Source organism: Kwoniella dejecticola, chromosome 2 (genome assembly GCF_000512565.2).
Source record: "Kwoniella dejecticola CBS 10117 chromosome 2, complete sequence".
Taxonomy (NCBI): Eukaryota; Fungi; Basidiomycota; class Tremellomycetes; order Tremellales; family Cryptococcaceae; genus Kwoniella; species Kwoniella dejecticola.
In genome coordinates, this window is record NC_089302.1 from 1,971,007 (window position 1) to 1,994,825 (window position 23,819).

At 49.1% G+C, this 23,819-nt stretch overlaps 9 protein-coding genes and 1 non-coding gene across 10 annotated transcripts; 7 read left to right on the forward strand and 3 right to left on the reverse strand.

Annotated features, from left to right (window-relative positions):
- Positions 1-2: 2 nt before the first annotated feature.
- On the forward strand, positions 3-2,394 carry I303_102168 (uncharacterized protein; the record flags this gene model as incomplete). Its single annotated transcript, XM_018405047.1, has 7 exons — positions 3-97; positions 258-416; positions 502-673; positions 728-940; positions 1,010-1,471; positions 1,542-1,841; positions 1,906-2,394. The coding sequence occupies 7 exons, from the start codon at positions 3-5 to the stop codon at positions 2,392-2,394; spliced, it is 1,890 nt and encodes a 629-aa protein (XP_018265328.1).
- A 606-nt stretch (positions 2,395-3,000) lies between these two features.
- I303_102169 (uncharacterized protein) lies at positions 3,001-4,678 on the forward strand (the record flags this gene model as incomplete). Its single annotated transcript, XM_018405046.1, has 4 exons — positions 3,001-3,241; positions 3,364-3,460; positions 3,559-3,688; positions 3,800-4,678. The coding sequence occupies 4 exons, from the start codon at positions 3,001-3,003 to the stop codon at positions 4,676-4,678; spliced, it is 1,347 nt and encodes a 448-aa protein (XP_018265327.1).
- Positions 4,679-4,860: 182 nt separating this feature from the next.
- I303_102170 (uncharacterized protein) lies at positions 4,861-8,914 on the reverse strand (the record flags this gene model as incomplete). Its single annotated transcript, XM_018405045.2, has 18 exons — positions 4,861-4,918; positions 4,993-5,068; positions 5,173-5,275; positions 5,343-5,465; positions 5,534-5,851; positions 5,907-5,925; positions 5,990-6,075; positions 6,136-6,250; positions 6,304-6,476; positions 6,532-6,711; positions 6,806-6,923; positions 6,972-7,968; positions 8,022-8,133; positions 8,186-8,216; positions 8,279-8,348; positions 8,401-8,450; positions 8,505-8,532; positions 8,581-8,914. 18 exons carry the CDS (start codon positions 8,912-8,914, stop codon positions 4,861-4,863), a joined length of 2,991 nt encoding a protein of 996 aa, XP_018265326.2.
- Positions 8,915-11,208: 2,294 nt separating this feature from the next.
- Positions 11,209-11,304, forward strand: I303_102171. The gene has a single exon. It is a non-coding gene; the product is annotated as a tRNA-Arg (tRNA).
- Positions 11,305-12,542: 1,238 nt separating this feature from the next.
- I303_102172 (uncharacterized protein) lies at positions 12,543-13,702 on the reverse strand (the record flags this gene model as incomplete). Its single annotated transcript, XM_065968484.1, has 3 exons — positions 12,543-13,025; positions 13,215-13,357; positions 13,402-13,702. 3 exons carry the CDS (start codon positions 13,700-13,702, stop codon positions 12,543-12,545), a joined length of 927 nt encoding a protein of 308 aa, XP_065824556.1.
- A 318-nt stretch (positions 13,703-14,020) lies between these two features.
- Positions 14,021-14,759, forward strand: I303_102173 (uncharacterized protein; the record flags this gene model as incomplete). The annotated part of the gene is made up of 3 exons (XM_018405043.1): positions 14,021-14,146; positions 14,202-14,264; positions 14,457-14,759. 3 exons carry the CDS (start codon positions 14,021-14,023, stop codon positions 14,757-14,759), a joined length of 492 nt encoding a protein of 163 aa, XP_018265324.1.
- A 580-nt stretch (positions 14,760-15,339) lies between these two features.
- Positions 15,340-16,884, forward strand: I303_102174 (uncharacterized protein; the record flags this gene model as incomplete). Its single annotated transcript, XM_065968485.1, has 7 exons — positions 15,340-15,397; positions 15,451-15,500; positions 15,569-15,614; positions 15,678-15,778; positions 15,828-15,956; positions 16,025-16,182; positions 16,245-16,884. 7 exons carry the CDS (start codon positions 15,340-15,342, stop codon positions 16,882-16,884), a joined length of 1,182 nt encoding a protein of 393 aa, XP_065824557.1.
- A 599-nt stretch (positions 16,885-17,483) lies between these two features.
- I303_102175 (uncharacterized protein) lies at positions 17,484-20,508 on the forward strand (the record flags this gene model as incomplete). Its single annotated transcript, XM_018405041.1, has 3 exons — positions 17,484-17,623; positions 17,689-17,822; positions 17,915-20,508. 3 exons carry the CDS (start codon positions 17,484-17,486, stop codon positions 20,506-20,508), a joined length of 2,868 nt encoding a protein of 955 aa, XP_018265322.1.
- A 510-nt stretch (positions 20,509-21,018) lies between these two features.
- Positions 21,019-22,206, reverse strand: I303_102176 (uncharacterized protein; the record flags this gene model as incomplete). Its single annotated transcript, XM_065968486.1, has 6 exons — positions 21,019-21,046; positions 21,175-21,343; positions 21,463-21,672; positions 21,796-21,836; positions 21,922-21,964; positions 22,116-22,206. The coding sequence occupies 6 exons, from the start codon at positions 22,204-22,206 to the stop codon at positions 21,019-21,021; spliced, it is 582 nt and encodes a 193-aa protein (XP_065824558.1).
- Positions 22,207-22,651: 445 nt separating this feature from the next.
- Positions 22,652-23,614, forward strand: I303_102177 (uncharacterized protein; the record flags this gene model as incomplete). The annotated part of the gene is made up of 3 exons (XM_018405039.1): positions 22,652-22,802; positions 22,867-23,023; positions 23,182-23,614. 3 exons carry the CDS (start codon positions 22,652-22,654, stop codon positions 23,612-23,614), a joined length of 741 nt encoding a protein of 246 aa, XP_018265320.1.
- Positions 23,615-23,819: the final 205 nt, after the last annotated feature.

The following is a 23,819-nucleotide window of genomic DNA, read 5'->3' on the forward strand; positions in this document are numbered from 1 at the left end:
CTATGCGTTTCGCATTAGAAGGTTCATCAGATGATGAGTCAATTTCATCGTTGGATTATTCTATCTCGTCGGATGAAGAGATCGATCTTACCCCTTCGTGAGTCTAGTCGGATCCATTCAGACCTAACGCTTTCTTGGGCCCTACGTACCCTAGTGTCAGAGCTGGTCTGCGCTCGTCACACGGCTCCATTCATCTCATTTCATTGTACACGCAAACGATCTGGGAGCTGACGAGAGTTCCAACTCAACTCGCCCAGGCGCAATCCACGCTCGACCCTGGGCAGGAATATCCTCACTGCCTATGATACTTCCGAAGAATCCGGTCTGGACTCGGAGGATGAGGTGAATCTCGGCTTGGACGATAGTTGGGATGTGGTCAAATCGAAGGACGGCGGAGGAAATAAGAAGGAGAAAGTGTATGTACAGTTTGTGACCACCTCCATATGGCTTTCATTTCTCTCAAATCTGGTAGTGGATGTGCTGACTTTAAGAGCGTTATAGCGAAAGAGCCGATGTCAAGGGTAAAGGCAAAGGGAAGGCGAAAATGGTCTCATCGTTATCTTATCAAGTAATCACTCCAAGGAGAGCTGTCCCCTTGAGGGTGGACGATCTGCCAGATGCTCGAGAGGACCAGTTCGAGATATGGCTCAAATCTGCAGATCAAGAAGCTTGGGTGAGCTGTGCAATCCTCCATATCGCAAGTCCATATGAGCTAACGGTAACATAGCGAGACGGCCAGAAACAAGCGAATGCCCGTCGAGGGGAGATCCGCAATATAGCTTCGAATGCTCGCGCGAGGATGAAGTCGCAGGAGGACTCGAGATTGGAGAAGGAAGCGGACGAGCTGAGGAAGATGCTGGAGGGCATGACGATGAAGAATGAGGCGGACGAGAGGGAGCTCGAGAGGAAGTTTAAGGAAAGAGAGAAGAAGCTGTGGGATGTTAGTGCATTCCCATAAAATCCACACAAAATGGATGGGTACTCTGAGGAGCTGATTCAGTGTTTGTAGGATATCGAAGCCGCAATCAAAGATGTGGAGCGACGCGAGGCAGAGCTAGCAGCTGCGACGATTGCAGCAGCTCAGAAGCAGAAAGCAGAAGACGCGGCTCGCAAAGCAGCGGCAGAGAAGCTGGCGCAGGAAGCCGCGAACAAAAAGAAAGCGGAGGTAGAAAGATGGGAGCGTGAGAAAGCGGACAAGGAGCGTAAGATTGCGGAACAGGCTCAAGAGGCGGTCAAGCGGGAGGCAGCTAAGCGGGAGGAAGAAGAAGCGCAGGCGAGAGCTGCCGAGGAGAAGGATAAAGCGGGTAGCGAGTGGAGGAAATGGGTGGAGAAGCAGAAATGGATGAAAGAGAATGTCATCAATCCGGTGAAAGGCGATAGGGCGACTAAGACTGCTCTGAAAGGTGGAATGAGGTTGATGACGCGGGGACTGGGACAAGTGGTTAATACGAAAGAAGGTATTATCAGAGTGGTGAGTCTAGCTACTTCGCATTGCTGTCGAGGATACAGGTTAAAGTAGTCGCTGATACAATTATGGAAAGACGAACGATCTTCACACGATCCTGATCGAACAGCTCCCCTCGCCGCCGTCAACAACTTCGCCCATCACCCTCAACGACGATATTTCAAAGCCTTATGCCTACTTGCTGTCGCATCTCGCCAAAGCGTTGATCAAACAAGCGGAGAACGAAGTCAGCGCGAAGTCAGACGCGGCTTTCCCTCTGGCAAGGATCGTTCTTGGTCTACTGCTGCGAGGTCATGCGGCCTTGGGCGAGGTATTGTTCGCTAGATTCGTAAAGAAATGTCCATGGGTGATACCTTATTACCCTACCCGGCAGAATGTAAGTCCTCAACATACCGCTCTTGTAACGATTACCAATTCATAATGCTGATATATATATCCAGAACCAGCCTCGTGAGGAGTACGAGAAATCGACCGGTCGAGGATCAGACGAATCGGTCTCAGAATACATCTCTAGGATGGCGGGTATATGTACTCTGTACTTTGCCATCCTGCAAACACCTCTGTCCTCTTTGATCCCCTCCATCGGTTCCGCGCCTCCTACTCCTGCTCAGCTGGAAAACCTGATCATTCCGGTACTGCGATTCCCTACTTCTTGGACTTGGCTTGCGTTAGCCCTTAAAGACCCTCTCCCTGGATATCCACCAACAGCCCATCTTTTGTCCTCGTGGCTGGATATAGTGGCTCACGAAGCGGTCCGAGTGTTCGGTCGGGGCCAAATGGGCAAGATATGGGAGGTGATTGAACGGGAGGGATTGGGCGAGGGGCTGATCAAGGGAGATAGTGAAGCTGCGAGACAGAAATTGAGGTTGACGCTTGAGAAGTGGCGTTTAGGGCAATTTGTGATTCCTAAAGGAAGGGTGTGGGAGTAGAGCAATCTACCCAACCAATCGCATCCAGTGTGACTCAGCTGTTAATCATTGTGTCGACATCATCGTTGCATCGCGTGTAATATAGAATCGTAGAAGGTCTTCCACATACCTATCATGATGCATGTGCATATATCAGCTTGAACGACATTCTCTCTTGCTGTGCTGATGACTGTGACCCATGTTTTGAGTGTTCCATAAATAGACGTCATGTGGTGTGTGCCTGGTTCCAGGTTGCAAGCGTAAACAATTTCTGGTGATCCCAGTCGACCGATTTGACAAATCTTCATATTTTCATCCTTGTCATTGAACTCCTTCCAAACTCTCGTGTATATAGACAGGCCATCTGGACTTTATTTCCCAACAAACAGTCGGAAGAATATCAAGGTTCTACTGCTTACAGGTGGACATGGGGCATTCACCGTCAAAATGGCAGAACCAAACATAGAATCCAGCCCTTCGCATGAACCTTCCGATTCGACTTCAGCATCAAACTCAACACCTTTACCAACCACGACCCATAACGCTCACTTGAATAGGCAGCCAAGCAATCATCTAATGTCTGTCCTCTCACACACGACGTCCTTGCGCCGGAACGGGTCAAGCAGGATGTCCAGAATATCGCGATCGCATTCGGCGCATTCGGGGGTCCGATCGGAATCTACAATGTCTGAAGATCCGGAAGTACCTCGTCCGCCTCGTCCTGAGTCGCCTAAACCCCCTGAAGATAATGCTCCGCCCCCTGCAGAAGAAGTTACGCGGCTCAGGCTGAGCGCGCATTATGCAGGATTGGTTCTGGCTAGTATGCTTGGGTGTCTTATCAGGCTGGGATTGAATGCGCTGGGTACTTGTGAGTGTGATGAATACGTCTCATGCTTCTTTCGCCTTTCCTTTCCTTTCATTCAATCAAAGTATGTTCAATAGCGCACTGTAGCTGATCGTGGTCGTGCATTTCAATCCGACCTAACATAGACGACGGAAAGGTCATTTATGCTTTAGCGTGGTCTCAGGGCGTAGGAAGTGGGATTATGGGATTATCCCTTGCGAGGAAGAATGAGATCGTTTCGATGTGAGTTGAGTTCTTCAACACTGTATAAATTGACGATGGAATGAGAGTACACGCTGACGGCCATGATCACGATCTATCACACTTGGGCATATATTTAGATACCCGCCAATATATACATTCTTGACCACCGGTATAGCGGGCTCGGTGACCACTTTCTCATCCTGGATGCTAGAGGGATACTTGGCATTTAGCAATTTCGATAAACACAATAGGAAGGGCCTTCACGATGTCAGTACAAATCCTCTTGTCCCAGCACTGTCCCTGCCTGAACCGCATATGGTATCGTGTAGTATCACTTTGTGCTGATTTGTCTGCGGATCGCGGTAATTGCGATTGTAGACCGTAGACGGTGTAGCGTATTCCTTCTCGACATTCGCGATTGCTATAGCGTCCTTACGATTCGGCGAACACTTCTCGACATTCTTACCTTCTTTGACCTTTCTGCGCAAATTATCTCATCCTCCTCAACCAGATCGATTGCCTGTCTCCTCTTCCTCTACTACCAACGTAAGCGGAAACGCGGGCGCAATCGCCAATGGCGAATCGTCTTCTGCATCTTCCGAACAAACTCAAATTCAGACTCAATTTCAAGCCGTCAATCAAGGCAACGCCAACGGTAATACTGATCCTGAGAAATGGAATCACCCCTCAAATGGCAACGGACATGGCAGTAACAATAGATACGGCGGGCAATTCATCCGCAAGCGCCTTCATTCCCAAACGCCCCTTCTCGACTGTCTATGGATCTCAACGGCCTTCTTCGCATACTGGATCATCCTCTTACTATATTTCCTCGGTCCTCGAGGATGGCGACACGATGTGGTTTTCCCCATGCTACTAAGTCCTCCAGGAGCGATGATCCGTTTCTACCTTGCCAAGCTCAATACCAGACCCCCATTCATCGATAGATTCCCCCTTGGAACGTTCATCGCCAACATCCTGGCGACTATAATCATCTCGATCACTTACTCTCAACAGCGAAAATCACCTGCTATAAAAAACGCTAGTACGTGTAATGGACTATACGCAATACAGCAGGGGTTTTGCGGATGTTTATCGACAGTATCGACGTTCGTAGTTGAAGCTAGGACGGTCAAGGGGTGGTCAAAGTGGACTTATTTGGGCTCAAGTATAATAGCAGGTCATGTGGTCGCGCTGGCCATTGTAGGTGGGACGGGCTGGGGTTCGGGTGGATATCAAGGTGTGTGTCATGGTTGATCACATGAACATGACGAACATATGCAAGATACTTTAAATGTATTGGATATTTTTGAGGTTGTTTATAGAGGTTGTAAATTTTACTTTTTTTGTACCACATATCCGATAGACGGTCTACATGCTATGATTGCGAAAGAATGTCCTCCTTGCTGCAGCCGTGACAACAGAAACATAGTCTCGCACTAGACTGCTGCCATCGCAGCTTTTTTGAAATCGTCCATCGCCTTGCTCTGCGTGCGGCTGATTTGAAAAAAAAATCGGTAGTGAAGTCAGCATGCTGCTTCTCTGACATGTAGACCGTGCAATCAACTCACGCTATGTGCATCGTGTATCCGACCCTGTTCATCTCCTTGATCAAGACATCGACGTCGTCCTCGATGCTTCTCGAGGCTATATGTAGGAAGACAATTCAGTATGTTTTGTCATATCCTATGATGTGACGCCTGACAAACGACGAAGCGCTCGGAATTGAGTCTGTGAGACAATTGACTAACCAGAAACATCGCCAAGCTTGATACACCGCCTCAATTCTTTGATGAGCAGCTTGATGATCATGCACCACACCAAGATCACCTGAGCATCGACTTCGTGCGGTGGCTGCGGCGCGGGAATGATAAGCGTGTTTATCATATCCGGTGAGCTGGGTTGGAAGACGACCACTCACTATCGGTGGAAGAGTTCTGATCAACTCGGCTGATCTTCTGCCAGCTGCAACAGCCACTTCGTTCTCCGTATCCAAGGAATTGATATCGTGCATTAGCATCTCAGCAGCGATTGTTTGGTGATGCTGAGTAATTTTGTCAGTCAGCCATCCAATCAACATCCTTGCAATCATCACCGAGCCATTGTGCTCACGAGTAAGATGGTATGACTCTTGATGACTGGTTCAACAGATCCTTCTTGTTCAGCCATCCGTCGCCTTTCGATCGGTGACATCCCATCTACACCCATACTGTCGATGTAGAATCGCAAGGCTCGGTAGCACTCGTTGTAATCCTTTGGGTTCCGGTACTTTGGCTGATTGAGCCACGCTGGCGGAGGGTTCGGCGGAGGCGAGCCAGTTGAGGAAGATGTGCTCAAGGCAGTGGCATATGCGGTCCATGCTTGAGTGTAGTCTGAGTCATCCGTCGGGGTCAAGAAGGCTAATTTCGACGAACGTTCCAGGATTGTCACCTGTAGAATTACTCGTCAGCTGTGCCCATCATAGTTGTCCCATCGCAAGACATACGGCTTTGATCCATCGAATGCTGTGAGATCATTTTATCATTAGTTGTCCCTTCATCTGCGAATCCCGAATTTAATTTGACTCACTAAGGCGAGTCACCATCTGGATGAGGGTGAGCGGTCCCTTTGTACAGATCTCGCACCGTCACATCGTCTTGCAATGTGACAGATTGCTGTTCGCAGTCGTCGCGGTAAGCTGAATTCCCCGTCGTCGATAATGCTAGCAAACTCACGGAAGCTATCTGATCAAGCGGTCTCCCGAATGGCGTAGCGATTTCCTCATCACGCAAAGATGAAGGGAATCCAGTTGCGAATGCGCCGCACTTCTCGATAGCATATACGCACCAGCTACACCCGCAAAACTTAGCATAATCATACAAATCTGTCGTCAGTCGACTTACAAGGCGTGTACTCTTTCTGCTAATTCGACAGCATCTTCAGGAGGAGGTAAAAGATGGACTCGATTCCGCAAAAAGGGATTGTCTGCATGCGTCGGTCGGAAGGTCAGTGATGAGATTTGATGGAGCCCTGTCGAGGTGACAAGTCGGACAGCTAGACCAGCGATAAGCCACCCCTACGAACAGAAACATCAGCTATCATTGCACTTTGATCACACGCAAGAAACTAACCTCGTGGTGCCGTCCATTGGTATATGAGTAAGCACAAAGTAACATGGCAGCCTTGACAGCATCGATCAGGCGATCACTGTTGGGTCCAGCCGAATCGAGATGTCGGCAAGCCTCGGCGAAGAAATGAGCTTCCATGGCTGACAAATTGGGTGAAGCGGTCATTCGCGTTGCCCAGAGGTACTGTTGAGTAGCGTTTTTATCAGCAGTTGACACGTTTGACGACCATGCCAATCCATCATCCTGTGCAGACATTCAAAGACAATATGACACGCACCATTCCGTTCAGTAAGGCTAGACTCGGTCTTCTGCGATCGTTGAACGACATCCTATATCTGAATCGTGGTATACTCATTTCGAAGAATAATCGGGAGTGTCCGAAGAAGACTTCCAACCTGAGTAGCAGTCAGTATCAAGATGTTGATGCGATGGCTTCCACTTACAGCTTGTTCCTGTGTTCATCCCTGAGTCCATCCGTTTCAATCCTGCTCCTGAAGAGAGAGGTCCTATTCGGTCCATCAGGTCGAGCAGAACTGCCATTAGCCCATTGTCCGCCCTGATTCTTTCCCGTGCGCCTTTTCTTCATCGTGTCTATCGATTCCTCCGCTTCATCTTTGCCCAATTGCCCGGATGTATCGCTCGGACTGAAGAGGAACTCGCCCAATCGCTCAGTAAGTTTGTCGACAGGATCACCACTATCGGCTATCTCAGCGGTATATCGGAGGCTGGCTGCCTCCGCATACATGGTTTGCGATCCAGGTGGAGCATGTATCGAGCCTGGAGTGCTAGCGCTTCCTCCTGGTGTAATTGCTTTTTGTGCAGTGGAAGACGACGATTCGGGAGTGATCGAGTGGTTTACAGTTTGAGTTTGTGGTGCAGGATATTGCGATTGTGAGGGAATCACTGGGAATGATTGAGTGGGCTGTTCTGGCAGTGGGGTGTTTTGAGGATACGTATAGTTGTTTGGCATTACATTCGGTTGGGTGATGCTGCTGTAGGTATGATCTGCGACAGGAAGGGGATTGAAGGAGGAAAAGGATGCCGGAAGGGCTGTCTGCGGTGGATTTGCTGCTTGAGGGGGACTCGACGAGGGGTTATCGGTGAGTTGGGTGGTGTTTGGAAGGATAGGATAGGTGTATTGAGTATTTGGAACAGGTTGCGGGAAGGAAGCTTGAAAGCGAGAGTTCGTGTCGTTAGAATACGCATTGAATGCTTGCCCATTCACATTCATATTGGGTGTGTGTATTGATGTACTGGCCGGATCACTGCCAAGCGGTAGAGTATAGTCAAGATATGGTATTTGCATAGGTGCGTCGTTCTGGAAAGTGTGCCCGTATGAGGGCTGTGGTAAACCGTTCTCGTCGTAGGATAGAGGCTGAGAGCTGAATGCGGGCGGCACATTGGGAATGGTACCTTGATTGATGATATCTGAGAGCTCGGCTGTCGGATATCGTCAGAGTGTGCAGCTGAGCGAAGACGAGATGCTGACTCACCGACACGAGACTCTAAAGCTTGAACCTTCTGAGCCTTCGCGGGTGGTAGGTACTCGCACTCCTGCTTGTACTTGACGCAGCTCGTGCAAGCTGGGCGTTCTCCGGAACAGCGCTGTTCGGACGAGGTCAGCTTCGCCTTACATAATATGCAGATGACAACGCACCAGCTTCCTCCTCCGGCAGAATTTACAAGCCCTATATTGAGGTCAGCGCCGTCGGCTCCCCAAGTCTTTCCATCCTTGAGCGACATTACTCACATGCCTCGCCGTAGAGAAGTGCCGGACGGTGCGATGTGATCTGATGATGGTATCCCGGACGGTCCGGAATCTGTGCAGCATGTCAGCATTGTATGGAAGATGCAGATCATGTGATTGCTCACATGATGATACTTGGTCGTGGAAGGCTTGACTTTGGCTATGTTGTTGGGATCTGAGATCCTGGTCAGCTATAGCTTGACACTGGCACACAGTTGACAACACTTACCCCTCTGACATCATCCCGTTTAGATCACCTGTCGTCCTGTCAGAGACTAGTGATGGGGCAAGGAACTCTTGCTTACCTGATGAAGAGCTCGACGTAGGTGCATTCAACATAGCGAACCTATTCAGACTTGACGTCTCTGAATCACCTCCTTCCGGCGACAAGGAAGTCTCCTCTCCCAAGCTAGATAGCCCTGACATCTTCCTAGGCTCATTCTGAAAACTCCCATAATCCTGCTGGTACACTAAACTGCTCGGTCCCGAGGATTGATCGTAAAGTATCGGCGGGATCTGCTGTTGTTGGACTTGCGTCCAGTCCTCACTGCTGTATTCGGTCGGGTACCAACCTGCGAATTGGGCATCGTCGCTGGGCTGAGCTTGCCAGTCGGCTTGTACTGGCGGTGGTCCCTGCATCTCGATGGGTCGTCCTGTCTGCGCGATTTGGTATCTCGAAAGTGCTATGATATAATGTTGAGATGATTACGAGTACATGAAATGAATTGGACAGGGTATGATGTACCAGAGATGCAAAGACCTGTAGAACCCTGAGCCCCGGAAATTATGTGGTAAGACTATAAAAGCCAAGATTCATTGACAAAGCCGTAGGCGATCTCGTTGCAGATTCGATTTTAGTCTCACTCCTGCATTTGTGCACCATGAGTAAGTCGTCTTCGGACTAATCACTTTCCCAACCCCAGGATACAGTTGGACGGAGAATATAGAAGCTTAATTCGAGAGTATCCACTGCAAATAGGGTATTGAGCACGAGGGTAAAAAGCGTCATATGAGAGAAAATAACGAGATGTTCACAAAAATCAGCCGGTGATTTGACGCTGGCGCCAACGAGTATCATCCTATTAGCCGAAAGATATTATCCAGTCCCTTCTATAGCCTCTGTCCTGCCCTCGATGCTGGGCCCAACACATGAAACCTGCGATCTCATGAGGATCTGTCACATAGTTGACTCAGAGATCCGGTCATCCATCAGACGACTGGCCGGATTCAGCTTATTTGCGCATACGTACGACGCTGTGCCTGGGGCGGTGCCTGCATGACAGGGGGAGAAACCCAAAAAGTGGGTAAAATTCCCAACCTGCGGCACTCAGCAGGCCTCATAACTCGACCTCTTCTGTTCTTATAACATTCTTTCCGTCCATAAAAAGTGGAAACCCAGATCTCATAACAGATGTTATGCGCATGCAGCTCAAATGGCCCCTTCTTTGAGCCATTGCATGGCGCGGCGCGCGTGGGGACTCCAAATAGCCGTTCCAATCCTAAGATGGGAGTATGGGTTCCGGGGACAAGCACGAAGCAGAGGAGAGTGATAGCCGGATGCGGGTCAGGGAGAGGATAGGAGAGGAGGCATATGGGAGGATAGATGGGATAGGGCGGATAGGGGTCGGAAGCGGGAGAGAGAGGGGGGAGGGGGGCAGGAATGGGAGAAGAAGGGAACGGGACAGGAAGAGCAAAGAGTATTGGGACGGGGCAGGGAGGAGTCGGGCGAGGATTGGAGCGAGTGAATCCTCTCATTCGTTATCTCGAGCGCGTCAAATAAGTCAGGGCTCACGGTCGGTGACAAGAGCGGGTGAAAGGGTGTTATCGGCGGTCCCGGGTGTATCATTCTCGCACTGCATAAATCGTGCTGCCATATCATCGACGCACACAAAATTCTGTCAAAATATGCTTGTGCGCATTCTACTCTCGCCATCATCGCGAGGTGTCGCGTTAATAGTACGGGATGTGCGCCCTCTCAGTAATGATGAAATGCCGGACTACTGGCTTGTCGACATCTCTTGCGCGTTACGACCTTGGCGAGAGGTTTAGGGAGAGCTGGACCCAGTCGTCTAGCAAATCTCTCACCGTTTGTCGTGTTGCGCCGTACTTCAGCAACTTTCGATGTTGAGTCCGAGCTGCTGAATATCTCATTGACTATAGCGGTATTGTGCCCCTCATCATAAGTGGCACGCCTACAAGCCTAAGGCAGGGACTGTATCTAGGGACAACTTAGCTCCGAGAACGAGTAGGGCGCTGTTCCACAACATTCTGAGCAGATTGCAAGGTCTCAAGCTGGACTGCTTCATGATGATTCGCAAGTCGTACTGAAGAGGGAGAAGATGAAACCGAATGAAACAAGAATATCCATACAACGTCTTTGATACTGTCGTCTTTCTCCTTTTAGCCTCCTCCTTCATCGCATTGTTGATTTTGCACAAACAGCACCGCGTTGTAGAATAGTGTTGAGGATGCACACAGGTATATGAGTCCCTCTGTCCGCTCAAGGAAAAGACGAGCTAGTCATGCTTATTCGCATCCTTAGCAATCTGCAGATCAGTAATAACACGATGTTTACGCGATGACCCATCCGATGGAATTTTTTCCTTTTTTTATATATATAGGCCTGCAAGGAAGGCATGTCGTAAACTCAGGGCTTTTACAGGAACATGCTTGTTATACTCCGACAGCTGAAGGACAACCCCTCAACGCAACGCTCTTGACGACGATCCCCACCTCGTTATACCCCGTCCATTAGATTTTGAAGTATCATCTCATTGACAGGTCTTTTCATTGTGCTAAATCCCCGCTCGATGGTCATGACAACACCCACAGAGGAGACCTGACCTCCGCAAGTAAGTCACGACAGCCAAGGCACGGCTAAAATGCTAGGTCTAACAGGCAATAGCATCAACAAATGGCTAATTCTACTGCTCGCTGGCATAGCACAGTGGTAGTGCGCCTGACTACGAAGCTATTTGCTTTTCGCCTGGATCAGGAGGTCGTGGGTTCGAACCCCATTGTCGGTTCAATTTCGTGTTCTTTTTGTCATCTCTGACTTCCCCTATCGCTTTCCAGTCGATCGGGACCGTTTCCGAGCCTGGGTGAAGGCAGGAAGCCGAGTTGAAGCAAGCGCCACTTTCCCTCAATTTTCCCGAGGCATGCATCGATTCGAAACGCATGTAGGGCATCCTGGACGGCATATATATCATCTGAGAGGCTTCGTACAGGTGATCTAGGTCCGTTTTGTGGATTGCGGCATAGAAAAGAGGAAAAGAAGTCGAGCTGGATGAAGGTCAGCGCAAGTGCCACATCGATGTTGATACCAATTCGCGTCTCGTCTCCCCCGTTGCATGTGCACGTCAATGATGGAACAGCCTATGACATGCATCTGATATATGCTATAGAGGATCGCATACATGTAGGTTTTCTTGGATGTGAACGATTTGAGGTAACGTAAATTATCTGTATGTCCGGTGAAAAGCCACATTTCATTTCTTGCCCAGTTCCGCCTCGATTTCGCCAATGACCTCCACCGGCACCTCGATTTGCCCCTTTTCAACCTTATCTGCCTTTATCCCTACCATTTGTTTCCTTTCACAAAGTCAGAGTGCTCAGCTGGATAGTGATTCATGCATACTCGTATTTGGGGAGTTCACCATCGGTGCGAAACATCGTTTGACTAATCCATCAGACTGGTTCGAGCATACAATACATTGACTGATTTCCTCGACTGATGAGACACTCATTGAACCGACGAATGGGGTTCTCACCCACGACCTCCTGATCCAGGCGAAAAGCAAATAGCTTCGTAGTCAGGCGCAATGTGAATTGATCACCACTTCGCTGCAGCAGAGAGTGATAGTTTAACGCGTCAACAATATGGGATGAATACGCTTGATGAAGGACTTGTTCAGCGGTCTGCTGTTGATATAGAGAGTCGCTGGACAAGGGATCATGCGTCGTCTGAGCCAAACACTTCTCCTTAAGTGGCTATAAGTCGTCATATGGGACGTAGGACATGAGACATGATGCATGATGATTTGCTTGAGATCGTTGGGTATATTTCTACCTCTGTACAACAGATTCAATGGAATTGAGAAGCGGAAAATTTGCTTCGAGACGATGCTGTGAAGAATGGAAATGCGATTTAAATCGCGAAACAAAAGACCCAAAATGAGCGAGAATATGGAGAAAGTCCGTGAGCGATTGTGATCAAAGTAAAGCCATTTTCCTTAAGCCCCACCTCAATACGCTTTCTGGCTCAAATTCATTCGCTTTCTTTATCCGCCTCTGACGTCGTTCCTTTTTCCGCGGACTTCTGAGCATCTGAGGCAGTGTTCTGCATTGACGATTGAATGGTTACGTTCTTGATGACGGCTTCATCCAAAGCATCATCTTGCCTCAATTTCTTCGTAGTCCCCGCTACCGTATCATCTTCCGCAGTCCTCTTGAGCAATTTGCCGGCGACTACTGACGAAGAAGCCGCCATGACGTTATCCTTTCCGCCTGGCTTGCTGCCCGAGTTGAGGAAGCTTTCTAAGCTCGTTTGACGGTTTGCAGCAGGGTTTTTCAACTGAGCGGATTGGCAGACGTCCAGTGTCTTTTCGAAGGGCGGGGATAAGACCTTCGGTGCTCGGCTGCTTTCCCTCGTATAAGCTGTTGATCCTTCGGCAAGAGAGGAGGGACCGGGTTGAGGCTTATGTGGCAGAGAGATAGAGGAATCTGCAGCGGTCTGGAGGTTTCGTGTATGCTGCAACGACATGAGCAATGTAGAACGCTCATGCGATACGATGAGAGCTTACCTTTCGGATCTGTTTCTTGGCCGCATTAAGCTCAAGTGGCAATAGGGGGGGGGGTCGAGATGTAGGGTAACTAATGTACGTTCATTCGAATGAGTCAACTCCCGGATTTTAGCACCGGTCAGCGTGATTTGACTCACAAAAGCAACCATCTTTTCGGAAAGCTGAGTGAGAGTCATATATTGCTGATGTCCCGGGTATGCTCCTTCGATGAGATGACCACTCTTCGGATCTCGCTTCTCAGAGGTCGTCGCAGCAATGGTCAAGAATTCGCAGATTCGGTCTGCAGCAGCATGGTAAGCTCCATCATCGCTTGTTCTGCTTCACTTACCGGTAAGACCCTCTTTGGAACGCTCTCGACCCACCAAAGCTCCCCGCCGAGTCCGTCTGGTCCTTCGTGTTTCTCGATAAATTGCCAAAGAATGACAGTGTATTTGTCGAGTGCCCTTGGTAAGTTCTGAGTCGTGAAATCAGACAGTCGACGCATTCTGCGCACCTCTTTCCATTTTTTGCTGTCGAGCCTGTCGAGCATGTTGGGTCTTCTTACGACTGGCTCAGAATTCTCAGACTCAGCGATGTCCCATGCTGAGGCGATTTCCGCTGGGTCGAGGCCGTTAAAGGGGTCCATGATAGCTCAATCTCTTTACAATTTTGGATTGATTAGATTAACAGTAGCATCGAGATGATGAGAAGAGAAGAAGAGATGAATGATTGCGCGAGTAAAGTATACCTTAGTCACCCAAAGGATGGCCAGTTGACTCATACACACTCACACACACACACACGATAACACCGTCATACCTGCTCCAAAGTGGCGAATTCCATACAGTGACTTGATTCCCCATCCGGTTAATTAGTTCAACCACACATTCTGAACTGTTTCTTCTCTTTCCTCCTTTCCCGGCATCAAGCAAGCATATTCTTCATTCTACTACTTGCGAACGACATGCCACCGCAAGACACCTTCGACCGAGGCAAGCATCCTCGCAAAGATGACTCAGCTGAGAAGACCGATCCCAAGGGCCAAGAAGAATCGTCGGTCTCGGCAGATGAGTTGATCGACCGCGATATCGTAAGTCACCAAGTCAGCTTGTAGTTGCGTTAAGCTGAGTCTTGCGACGCTTTAGGGTGAACGCTCCTCTCATGCCTTATGCAAAGATTGGCAACTTAAGATCAATGAAGTCGCAACTGTGAGTAGTTGACTCACGTCAGCTCACGAAGGAACCGATCATTGAAAGAGTTACAGATCGCCAACCGACCAGATCACAAAATCACAGATAAGCAGCTTGCGAATCAACCCCCTGGGAAGAGCATCAAAGCCCTTTTAGGTATCAGAGAGCTTCCGAGCGCAATATGCTGATCAGGGAAATCCTCTTCAACAGAAAAAAGCGACAGAACGTGCTCAAGGCGAAGACACCCCTCACTTTGCGATGATAGCTGCTTTATTTAGAGGCGAACGTGTACCTTACGGACAACTGATTCCAGCGCTGGAAACGCTGGCACAGATCCGCGGTGCCCTTGTCAGAGAAGGGCAAGAAATCGATGCGCTGCAGGTGCCATCGCACTTACCAGAAGAGGCGGAAATGGAGGTGTTAGAGGCGGAATTGGAACGATGCATAAGACACTGGGAAGAGTTCGGCAACGGTGCTTCTTCTTCTGATGCTGGAAAGACGGGTGGCAAATAATAACGAGAGGAGGAAAGCTTAGTGAGTTAGATGGTAAAATTCATTTTCCGTATCTTACTTGACTGACTATGTGCCGTCATAAATCAGGTTGCAGTCAATCCCCACTTCGAGATCAAAAGACAAGATAAAAATTATGTTGTAGTCCAAACATCGAGAAAAGCAGATGAGTTAGAAGCGTATGCATTTCCATGTACATGTATGAAACTTTGTAAATAGTCTTCCTCGCCTCCAGCCCAGCGCGCAGCGCGATGACAAGCGCCACGAGATAAACACGCGAACCCCTTGTGACGCTACGCGGGTAAGCGGTGCAAATAATAACCTCACTCGCCTGACCACAGCAATAACTGACCTTCATGCACAAAAGAGAAACCCAGCTATACGAATAATCAAAGGTAATCTCCAGCACCCACAGCGATATCTCTCGTAGCTCGGTCGCCTACCGTAGATACACTTCTCGCCAACAACGACTGCAGCAGATTCAGAAACAACTCTACGATCAACGCGACCGCAGACCAGTGCAAAGTTCCCCTTTTACAAGTCAGAGCGCGTTCGCCATTGCACTCTAGGATAAACGCCCAAGATGGAGAAGATGCGAGATGTTGGAAAGGGGCTGATAGATCCGAAATATTGTTGTTGCGGTGGGTCTAACCTTCATGACGATGTGAAGTCGATACTGATGATCGGGTTCCAGCTGTACCGCTAGTAAATGCTGGTATATACATAATACTATCCGAGCAAGCTGTGAGCTAATCGCCGTTCGTGGAGAGTTCAGACACGACTTGCTAATTTGAGTGACTCGTCTGTTATAGCTACTGGGCTTAGCTATCGGGATCATAGTATTTGCTACGCCGGACAGTGAGTCAATCTACACCGATCACAATACCAACGGAAAATCCAATAACCACTTCTTACCAATAGTCGTCGGAGCGTCTTTCCCAGAAATAGGAGGCATAGTGTTTGCCATACTGTGCTTCGTCATTGCCGCTGTACAGCCAGTAGGCTTTATTGGCGTGCTACGCGTGAGTGATTCCATTTCCGTCAAAGTAAGTTGCTTATATCTCGGGGTAGGAGAAAACGTCAACATTCAAGGTGTATTCCCTCATCAACGCCCTAGCGATCTTAGCGGCCCTAATATGTGCCGCAGCATTGATCATCACCAGTGCTTTGCAACATAATCAAGCGGTGGCTTCCTGCGAGGTGAGCCTTTCGCATAACAGCTTTCTCTCAATCCTCGAAAAGCTAATATGATGTCGTCGATCCCGCAGGCCAAGTTCTTCTCTGATTCCAACTCCACATCATCAACTGCAAACTCAACACTGGCGTCGGAGGGTGAAGCTCTATGTAGTGCGTTTGCATGGGCAGATGTAGGTATAATGGGCGCATTATGGGTCATCTTGTTACTGGTACAAGGGTATTTCATCTAGTAAGCCGTGTTCATACTTGTTGCTTTCCACCAAATTCCCCTTTGCTGACCTTGCGCGGCAGCCTCACTCGGACATACTCTAAATCGCAGGTGAAAGACCACAAACTATATCATTCCGTCTATTCAGAAAACCCGGAAGCATTTACGATGTCGATCCTGCGATCAACGAGATATAACCCCGGGTCAGTGTACAACAACATGCCTCCTTCTACGGGGCCGAATGCCGATGCGTGGGATGCAAGGCCGTCGATGGATTCTTTGAGGGACGAGCAAGCCGGTGCCGCGGGAACAGGAGCAGGATATGGTTATGGGTATGAGCAGGGCCATCAGCGGGAGTTCTCGAATGCGACGGTTCGGCCGGTAGATGATGGGAGGTACGACGATGCTGCTGTTGGCGGCGGACACGATTACGAATATGACCAACATTATCAGAATCAACAGCAACAGCAACAGCATGGAGGAGGAGGAGGAGGAGGCTACGATTATCAAGATCAACATAGACCGCTATCTGGAGGAGCAGACCAGTACCCGTTCTCAGCGCCCGGAGGCGGATATGTAGATCATCCGGCGGAGGCGTATCATGAATCGAACCGAGAAGGTGTGACGCCGACGATGAATCGGTATGATGGGCAAGGTGTGGGATACTCGGAAGGAGGATTAAGAAGGCCGGAGGAAGCTCAATCGCATCCAGGTGGGCGCTGAATACCGTAGCCGGATGAGAAGGATGATGTTGATCATGTCTTGTGGACTATAGCGGAAGGTATGTTTGGAAGGAAGAGTCCGAGGTACTGAGACGGATGTGGAGCACAGGAAACGGAACAAGCAAGATGGCACGGGATTAGATCAATGGACAATACTTTACTCTGCTTCACTTGGTCAATGTGTTTGATTTAGGTTTTAACGATGTCACGAATGATAGCCTACGATGAACATGTATGAATCTTGACTCGATGTGACTCGGTTCATGTACGTCGTGTTAAGGGGGAGCGTTGTCAGTCGCTGGCATTGTTATGCCAAATAATAGGTCCTCATCTGATTATCCCGCCGAAATGTCCGTCCACACAGCGGATTCTCGATTCAGAGCGCTTAAACCTCCACATCACATCTCCATCTCATCGACATATTTTTCCATCTTCGCATCCGTCTTACGGTAGCATAATAGACTACTCTGATCTCCCCAAGACCGATGCATTCGGGATCTTGACGGCCACATCTAGACCTCGAAACCAACTAGAAATTGATCGAGGCATTCTCTGAGCAAAATCGATACCCTCTTCAGTTTTGAACACGGCTTCGACAGGATGGGTGTCAAAGGTCTAGAATCGTTCGTTCGAGAGAACCGGACGTCCCTCACAAAGACGGTGACTCTGCCCCCGATCGACACCAGCTCATCCGCGAACGACGGAACAGACAAGATACCGATCATAGTGGATGCCTGGGGGTAAGTATCCGCGCTATCGCTCAGAATCTATTGCCATGACCTGACAAGTTGACTGTAATCTATAGGATCATCTTCAAGCTATACCTCGACTCTTTACCCTGGACTTCGGGTGGGGAGTATTTACGGTACTACAAGCTAGTGAAGCAGTTGGTACAAGGATGGAGGAATGTCGGCTTGGAACCGACTTTCGTATTTGACGGTATGCCTTCGTCTCTTTCTTCTGATCCGATCGAAATATTTGTCGAAACCGGTTATCACCCGTACTGACTGTTCATTTCGAACCACTCATAGGCGCCGGTCCCCCTGAGAAGCACGAAACGACCCTTTCCAGAGCATCCGAGAAACTCCTAGCATGCCAGCTATTCTACACGACCTCCGTCATCTCTCGCTCGTCCCCCTCCTTTGCTCGAGGCGGTAAGGTCGTCTTACCATTCTTCGCCTCTCAAGTGTTCACCTTCGCCCTCCATCGCTTAGGAGTCAAGACCCACTTTGTTCCCGCCGGAGAAGCCGATGGGATCTGCGTATCTATGGCTGAGAAAGTCGGAGGGTACGTCTTTGGACGGGATTCAGACTTTATCATCCTCATCGGGAGGACCGAACGGGTGCGAGGATACGTTCCGATAGATATGATCAACTGGATCGAGGGTCCGCCGCCCGCCCGAACGGCTCAAGAAACTCGTGGGACATATGTGCCGCCTGGTCTGAGGAGTCGACAAGCAGTGGATGAGGATTCAGCTTTCCAGCCTGTTCAGAATGGACGGAGACACCCCAATCAGCCTAATCGCCAATACAAGTCATCCATGATCCCTTCTTCGGCCCTCAAGAACCCGAGTCTAGTGATGACTTTCATACCTCCCCATGCACTCCGACATCGCTTACGACTACCTTCTACGCATTTACCCCTTTTCGCCTCGCTGTGCGGCACGGACTATACCCCGCCCAACCTCATACAGCGCTTCTTCGAGCCTGGTCTCACGATGTTCCAGCGTATAGAGAAGGCCGCTCGTATTCTACGCGAACAGCTCTTCGCACCGGCCAATCAGTCAAGCGGGAAGAATAGGCAGAGAGATAATCCCGGTGATCAGGTCGTAGAGCTGGTCAAGAAAGTAATCAAGAAATTATGCGTATACCCATTTGACACGGAACAAGAACTGGACGAGGCGGTCAACATCATCATCGAAGCTGCATTGCAGTACCACCTCCCGCCGACCGGGGAGTGTTGTACCACGTATCCATTTTGCGGAGAGCTGGATCCGGCTCTGGGATGCCGGACTCCTGTGTCTCTTGCCGGCGAAGCATTCAGTCCCGAAGCCGAGTCATCGACCGGCAAGACGGGTCAAGGTGGTACAGAAGCGTACGCGGCTGCACAGAGGGACGGGCTAGTGGGAACGATTGTGCACGGATGGTTGTACCCGGATAGGATGTACCAGTGGCAGGTCCTAGAAGATATCTCTGGACCGTGTCTGAAAGCTTCGAGCGGGGCGAGGAATATACGCAGGAAGGCGTGGGATATAGCGGATCAGGGATTGGGCGGTCTCAGGTTCCCCACTCGCGAGGTGATCGACGAGGACGACGGGGAGGATACAACGATACAGAGTGGGCAAGGCGGAGATAGACAAGCAGAGGATGACTCGGAACTCCGGGAATTACTGGGTGTTCCTATTGAGACCGGCGAGGTCGAATCGACGCCAAGTGAAGTAACTACATTAGTCGATAATCAAACGTCTCACACCAAACCCTCAGCTTCGACCCGAAGTGAAGCTATAAGGGAAATGACCGAATACCTGAGACAAGGTTCAACCGCCAAGATCATACCCTCCACATTGGTTTTGTCTTCCGTCCAATCCTCAGATTCAGGTGGTGAAGGACAAACCCCTATATGCCTGCGGCCAAGGGAGGAAAGGCTGAATATCTACCTCGAGGCGTTACATTCTAACATCCCTTCGATCCGAGCCCTTCCGCCTTCGCTTCAGCCGCTCGTCTCGCTGCTTCGGCTCTGCGTGGTGGATACTCTGGAACGAGCGGGAAAATACGGACAGAATAGATGGAAGCGCGACGAAGTTACGGCTGTCCTCAAAGCTTGTATAGGGACGTATACAATGTGGAAGAGAGAGATATTCTCTGAATCTGAGGCAAAAGCGGATCAGGGTAACCACAAACAAAGATCTTCCAATGAAGAAGAAGGCGGAGGGAGGATGTACCCTCTTTTGGAAACTAGGAATTGCCAATTGATAGCTCAACTAGGAAGTTTCTTGTCGGATACACATATCTTGGCTCAGGCTTTGTTACTGCTCCCTGAAATATCGTCGAAAGTCGAGACAGTCGTGGGGCAAGTCATAGACATAGATACAGATACAGACACAGAGACAAAGATAGAGTTAGAAAGAGAAGAGAGAAAAATAGAAGAAATAGGTTTAACACATATTATCCCCTTCGTCTTTTTCAGCGGTATCAACATACATACCCTCCTCTCGAAAGACGTTCCTTCGCCTCAAAGCGGGTGGAAATGGCGTGAAGAGGAAGAACAGAGGATGTTCGATTTGTGCTGGAACGCTTTGGTCGATGGATTAGATGAGAGTGTCATAGTGGGTTTGCACCGCGTGTCTGCCCTTCCAACCGATCTGGGCGCGGGTGCGGGTGCGAATCGGGAAGGGGATAGGGATGAGCTGAACCCACTTGATAGTGAAGAATCCTTGGTTGCGAGTGCTGATAAGGTTGCAAATGAGGAGTGTCAAGGTGATGGTGGAAGAAAGAAGAATAAGCACAAACATAAGAAAAGGAGGAAATCGTCAAATTCAAATCCGAATTCAAACTCGAATACGAACACAACCTCCTTGAGTCAGTCCTCGGGAAGGTTTGGGGTCCTAGAAGGATTGATGGATTGAGAATGATAAAATCACAACCCAGAGGAGTGACGATTGACGCGTTTAGTAATGTTCGCCTCCGATCGAATACCGACTGTTATTAATGGTATTCAGCTCGCTCCGTATATACTTAGTCTGGTCAGGTAGTCAGTGCGGTATATGTGATTAAGCAACAATGCAGAATAAGCATCGCAGCATAAAGCAGTTTCGTGCAAGTTCACTTTCACGCTCGCGCTCGCGGTCCCGCTCCTGATCATTGTGACCGAAGTTAGACGCGCCGGAAAGGAGGATCGCACAATTTGTTCTCGGTCAGGTTATGAAATACAATTGTTCATTCTGCGTATAGGATAAAGGTTAAGAGGTTAGGGTATATTGGAGATTTGTTTGTACTCCTTCTTCTTTCGTCTGATACATTACTGTACGTGCTTGATGTATCTACGGACTGAAGTCTGAAGTTCCTTCTTGAGGAAGACGATGAAGGATATGATCTGATATTGAAGTGCGGGTTGGGGTGCAGCTTCGAGGAGCGAATTATGCACTGAGTGATCTGCCCATGAATCTGAAGACCAGGCGATAGAATTTTGAATGATCAGCTGTGGTCCATCAGGATAAAGATTCGCAGAGGTGAGGAAGTATCGGGAGATCATGACCTGAAAGCTCAAATCTCGAATGCAAATTCGCACTCACCGCCTCTTCTGGAATGACATCCACCATTTACTCGGTTTATTCGATCTGGCTCCCAATTGTCCCGTGGGTTGACCGTCGGGACCCAGAACTTGTTCGTGCGTGTACAATCTATCAACGAGCCTGATGGCTAGTTCTGTTCGGGTTTGAGTGAGATACGATCGGAGGGCGTCTGAGTGTGGGTGCAAGTGGTGATAAGTCACATGTAATATGTTAGCGATGCTTTTTGCTTTGCATGAAGCAAGTAGGTGGAAGCGGTCAATCAAAAAGAGGTAACGCATAATGACTCACCAGCATCCATCCGGTTTGCTGGGGCATGATAAAGCGAGTTCAATGGGAATCCCGCATCTCCAGGTAATGCGAAAGTGTCGACGGCTTGCGTCTGGAGGAGCTTGAGAGCCTCTTGATACCCCGGAGAAGGTTTACCAGGGGTGGGGGCGAGTTTGGTCAGGCATTCCGAGATGAATAAGATCAAGTAGATCATCAGGCGATCTGCTGGGCCTGCGACAGGTAAGATAGATATGGGAAATGTTAGCTCCACCGGCGTAGATCAAAGGGTGGCTAATTACGACCACAACCACGGATGTGCTTAACGTCACACTCGTGATTCTCGCCGTGACTCACCTTTGATCTCGAAATTGCGGAAAAGACAATTAGCTCTGAACCTAATACATTCCACAGGATGTACAAATGCGTGAGCGTCAGCTGCTGATCTCGGATACGCCGCGAACTTGACAGCTGGATACGCACAGGTCGAGGGATTCTTCAATTACATCAGGTTGACTTGGGTCGGCTGTATGATTCAAGGCGGATGGTCAGCAAGTTCATCTTGGTCATATTATCGTGATGAAGGCTATTGACAGCGACGTGATAGATATAGGACATGGAGGACTATGTCAGATGAGGTGGCCGGCGGGAAGTAGGTCAGAGTCAAGGCGACTTACCTGCTAACGGTGCAGGCCCTCTGACTTTGGTGTTGATAGGCAACAAAGCCATATTACCGACTTGTCTCGCCGAGGTATCATCGTTGAACATCGAGTGGTAGGCCTGCGCGATGGAAGTCTGGTCAGCTTGGCGAATCACAAGGGTAAGTGAAGATTGAAGCTCACGGGCATCGTGGGAGTCAATACGAGGCTGTCCGGACTGTTCTATCGCTATACTTGCTTTGGATGTCGCTTCGAATATGCAGTATTGTAGCTGATATCATTGTGGTGAAGGCTCATCATCATGACAGCGAGCGAGCAACCAAGCATGACGCACCGCTCTCAGACTCAGACCCTTGAGCGTAGGGGAGAACTTATTCGAGTCACCCACTTTCCGACATCGATCAGAGTCGCGTCTACAGCAGCGTCACTTATTAGAAATGTTGAAATGGTCAATCGCGTCTCTCTTATCCTTCTGCTCCTCTAGATATCTATTGTCAATAACAACAGATCTCACAGCTCTTTGTATGCTCTCAAGCATCATACGAACAATCAGAATGTCCGCCGCTTCCACCACTGCCACCACCTCGGAAACGGGAGCGAAACCATCCATCACAGCCATCGTAGCAGCGACGCAATCTAATGGCATAGGCTTGAATGGCGGTCTTCCATGGCGATTACCTGGAGAGATGAAGTATTTCGCTCGGGGTGAGTCGCACCTTCGCTCCGACCATCCTGAGTGGACTTTTGACTGACTGATCCACTAGGATAGTCACCACTGGTGAAGTTCCTGCGGAGCAGCTTGAGAATGAAAACACAAATACGAACACAGTGATTATGGGGCGGAAGACTTGGGAATCGATTCCAGCCAGATTCAGACCGTTAAAAAATAGGAGGAATCTGGTGATCTCGAGTAAAGGTGTAGATATGTGAGTGGATTCTTACAAATGCAATGCAACTACGATTACGATAAACGAACCGAACGAAGCAAGTCAAATCACCCACAAATTACCAATCAAAGATAAATGAACGCATGTCAAGTTGAAAAGTGGGAACAATGCTAATCGACAATGGCATCATTAATTAGCTCGCAATCACCCAATACAGAATCGTATTCTTCCCTCGAATCAGCATTAGATTCCCTCTCTCCAGCAGACCATCCGGACTCAGCATCGTCAAGTGGAAAGACACGTAGAAACTTCTTGATTGGCGGTTCGCAGCTATACAAAACCTGCCTCACGTCGACTCCGCCGCTGGTAGATCGGGTCCTCCTGACTAGGGTCATATCGGATTTTCAGTGCGATGCGTTTTTAGAAGATTTCACGAAGCACACCAGCACATCCACCAGTGACCACAGCTCAAAATCAGATGCAGGGGGCCTGATTTGGAAGAAGGCAACTCACGAAGAATTACAAGATTGGTTAGGGTTCACAGTGGATGAGATCAATGAGGAGAAGGGGGTAGAATACAGATACGAGATGTGGGTTCTGAATACGAGTACGGATACACATTCACCATGATGAGCAAAATAGCAGTTCAAGTATAGCTAAGGTCAGCTCTTATATAGCTTACGTATACTGAGGATATTTCATTCACGTTCATATTCACAGTGATTATCCTGCATTGATCTATAGACGCACCGTGCGTATTTGATTCATCAAGTCATTGCAATGCAGATGCAGGGGTATATAATCTATATAATAATTGTTCCGACCAGGTATTGTT